Here is a 4,037-nt window from a genome sequence, read left to right on the forward strand (position 1 = left end):
TGTCAGGTGTAGCTTGCCTTGCAAGAGACAACTGACACGCCATGTAACTGATTCCAATCCATCTGACAAAAGAAAAAAACACTGCTTCATCACAAGATTTTAGGACAAAATCTAGGATCTGGCACCAGTGGCCACCATTGTCTGGTCTAAATGCAGGGTGGGCATCTCACTGTTACTTCTTGGAATTGCTATGACATGCAGTACTACACCTTCAATACTGTAGTCCCTGGCATACCAGGTCACATCTTGTCCAATAGAAAGGGAGATAGTAGTAGAAGTCATAGAACCGCAGTATAAAAGAGAACTAGTACAGGATTACAGGCGCATGGAAAACCTCTGAAACAAATTACTAGTACTGAAACAAATTTGTAGCAACATTGTTTCAGTACTACCAGACCATGTTGCTATTTTTTATGTATAAACACCAAACATTTTATACTACCAGATAGTTGGCTTCAAATATCTGCAAGCTAGGGGATGACACAAATACAAGCACATACTAGTACTAAGGAAGCTGATGTTTAAAACTTGAAGCACATAAGAGGAAGCAGCAGGAATACACAGGCACTTTTCTGAAGATCTTGATGCAGCTTTCATGGAGATGGCGGCCAATCAAAACCAGCATGGCTTTCACTAAATCCACCACCATAAAACCTTACTTCTAAGCCCTCAAGACCTTGACCATCGTCCCATATGCCCTCGTCATCGCTCCCCGCAGCATAATAATCATCATCCATGAGCTCCCAATAGATGGAATCATCCGAGTCATCGGAACACTCCTCCCAGAAGCTGTTCTCATAGCAGTCGTCCACATAGGGGCCAACGACTTTCAGCCCAGGATAGCTCTCTTGCAATAGTTTATCGTCAACATTCCAGCAGCCACGCAGATCTAAGAATTTGAGATCATGACACTGAGAGGCAATCTCAACAACAGCCTTCGTTGCAATGAGCATGTACCCTATCTCAAGATGACGGAGCTTTGGCATATTGCAAGCAATAGCACGAGCCTCATCATGTTGACTGGCCCTACCGACAACATCTGTAGGGTGCATGACTCGCCGAAGTCCGATCAGGGATTTACAATGCTTGCCGAATGCTTCTAGAGCACGAGCACCGATCTTAGTACAGCTGCTTATGTCCAAGAATGTAACGTTGGACAATCTTGGCGCAACATTTTCCACTAAGGAGTCGCTGATATCACTCCTTGGAAGCTCCATGGTTTTAAGTGACCGTGCACTTGCAAAAGCAAATAAGTACTATCAAACAAAACATAATGAAGTAGGATCACTAATAAATCACAAGAATTATGTACTGCATACCCCCGTTATTTCGGGTTTATAGATGGAAGGCTCACCGGATATGCCAAAAATGGATGTCTTGTGCAGTAAAAATATTCCAATTGAGAATATGTACTAAATCAGTTAATGGTACACACGACGTGGTGGGGGAATGTACAGGATACTGTATTGCTGCTTTCAGCATACATCATAATCAATCTACAGACAATTTAAAAGGCAAGGATCACTAGTACTATTTTGGCAACTGATAGACCTTAATAAACTGAAGTCTTTTCTGTTTGTACTGATGTGATTTCGATGGACAGAATTTGACAGCATTAATCCCCAAAACATACATGGGGCATAGTTGTTTGGACACGGCCAAATCTAGCACATATTGATTGAAGTTTAATGTGTGAAGATAAATAAATAAAAGGAAACACCTTAGCATATGTCTACCTAATCAAGATGATCCAGAACACACGCTGCCCCTTGTCAATTCAAAGAGGATAGAGGATACTGTATCCCCATGATCCAGTTCATATCATGCAGCTTCACAAATCATATATTACCTATCAATGCATCCCATGGCAATGTAGGCCATCTCTTGAGCAAACGGCCCAGCGCATTATGCAATGATGAGATGTAAATTAACTGTCTAATTCTCTAGCAAATTCATGTGCAACCGTCTGGTTATAAGGTATCGTACCGTTTCCATTCAAGCGATCTAACCTCTGCAATGAAGGAAAGGACCACACATGATAAAATGATTTTGATTAACTCTACTTACTGGTCCCCAATGAAGGTGAACAATGGATCGGCGGGCAGGCCGGACACGCTAATGCGGTGGAACGAGCCGCCGCTTCGGGCGACGAGCATGCGAACCATGCGCTTGAGCTGGTCCGGCTTGCTCTGCTGCTGGCTCCACTCCTGGATGTCGATCTCCTGCCAGCAGTAAGGCCCTGCAACCACCCGCCCCCAGGATTTGCAAACCCGCGGCACCACGGTGAGCACATCCTTGAGTGAGAGTTTGCGAAAGATGAGGCCCAGTGCGTCCGGTAGTAGCTCGTCCCAGCACCTGTGCTCACTGCACTCCCCCATGCCTCAGTGCTGACCTTCAGAGGCGATATTTTTCGACTACCTGTGCCAAGAACAAAGATTAAGTAATTTTCTAGCAAGATTAACCTTAAAATTCACAAAATTTAAGTGATTTACTAAGGATTTTATAATTAAACGGCCTCGATTTCTTCCCCTCCCTCTTGTGTCGGTGAACACAGTGCTAAAAATTATAGTTTTCTTAATAACTTTCTTGGATGAAACACATGCTATACGCAATTCATAGGAAGAAAATGGCAGAGAAAAAAAATCCCACAATAAAGAGGCAAATACTAAGAATCCAAAAAAACTAACAGCAAATTAAAAAAAAAAAATCCCATCCCCTTCCTGCGGACACGAGGTTCAGTTGAACCCCCAATTTCTCGAGGAACACAGGCTGCTACGACTACGAGTACTACACAACGCATCAAAGAAATCCACAACAAACTGGATGATGGGTCAGTTCGAGGGGAAGAAACCAATCCAGCTTAATCCTCAAGACCGGGTGGCTCACATAAAATGGCGCAAAAAAAAAGATGGACACGAGAGGGCGGGGTTGGGAAGGAGAGGAGGAGGAGGGGGCGGTCACCGCACCTCGCCAGCCGGCCTTCCCGGCGGCGGCGGCGCGCGCGCGAGGAGGGGAGGGCGAGGCCGACCTCCGGTCAGGATTCCTCCGGCTCGGCGCTGCAGAGGGAGGAGGGAGATACGCAGAGGATGCGGGGAGAAGAGAGGAAAAAAAGGATGGAGGGGAAGGGGAGGCAAGGGCATCTCGGTAATTCGTCATTTTTTGTCGGTCTTTTTTCATTCAAAATTAAAAGGGCAAGAATCCTCAAAAGTCAAAACCTGGGGTGCGGTCTCAATAATAAATTATTATCTACCACAAAATAATAAAATATAAGAGCATGTAGGCTCTTATTACTAAGCTCTCTCTATACTTCGCAAAAAGAAAATTTTTGGGTGTCACATCGGGTGTTTGACCGAATGTCGGAAGGGGTTTTTGGACACGAATAAAAAAAACTAATTTCATAACTCGCCTGAAAACCGCGAGAGGAATTTATTAAGCCTAATTAATCCGTCATTAGCACATGTAGATTACTGTAGCGCTTATGGTTAATCATGGACTAATTAGGCTCAAAATATTCATCTCGTGATTTTCATACAAACTGTACAATTAGTTTTTTTATTTTATCTATATTTAATGCTCCATGCATGTGTCAAAGATTTGATGTGACGTTTTTGGGAACTAAACAAGGCATTAGTGACATAGGAAAAAAAAGCAAGGAAGGTTACACATGATATTAGAGTATACTCTTAGTATTTATTAGAAAATATTTTATTGCATGGGGTTGAAAGAAAGGAAATAAGAGGAAAAAAAAAGATTTTGGTACCTTAATGATTGAGACCATATATTCTCTAGGTGTATAGTGCTCGCACCTGATTTTAACTTTGTACATGCCCTAAGGGGTTTTAAAATTGGATACTCTCTCCGTCCTAAAATATAAAAAATTTAGTACGATGGGATATATGCTAATACTACGAATTTGAACAAGCAGTCTGACAGAGTCGTACGTAGTACTAGAATATATTCCATCCAGCCAAAACTCCTTATATTTTGAGATGGAGGAAGTACAAAAGTTGACAAAAATTAAATGAGTAAGGTTTTGA

General features: G+C 42.6%; 1 protein-coding gene across 1 annotated transcript; it reads right to left on the reverse strand.

Moving 5' to 3' along the window:
• Nucleotides 1-275: 275 nt before the first annotated feature.
• Nucleotides 276-3,122, reverse strand: LOC127776403 (F-box protein FBW2-like). The gene is made up of 3 exons (XM_052302757.1): nucleotides 2,967-3,122; nucleotides 2,068-2,418; nucleotides 276-1,236 (listed from the first exon to the last, which is right to left on the reverse strand). Exons 2-3 carry the CDS (start codon nucleotides 2,376-2,378, stop codon nucleotides 594-596), a joined length of 954 nt encoding a protein of 317 aa, XP_052158717.1. The 5' UTR covers nucleotides 2,379-2,418; nucleotides 2,967-3,122; the 3' UTR covers nucleotides 276-593.
• Between the last annotated feature and the right edge of the window lie 915 nt (nucleotides 3,123-4,037).

This window comes from Oryza glaberrima, chromosome 6 (assembly GCF_000147395.1).
Source record: "Oryza glaberrima chromosome 6, OglaRS2, whole genome shotgun sequence".
NCBI lineage: Eukaryota > Viridiplantae > Streptophyta > Magnoliopsida > Poales > Poaceae > Oryza > Oryza glaberrima.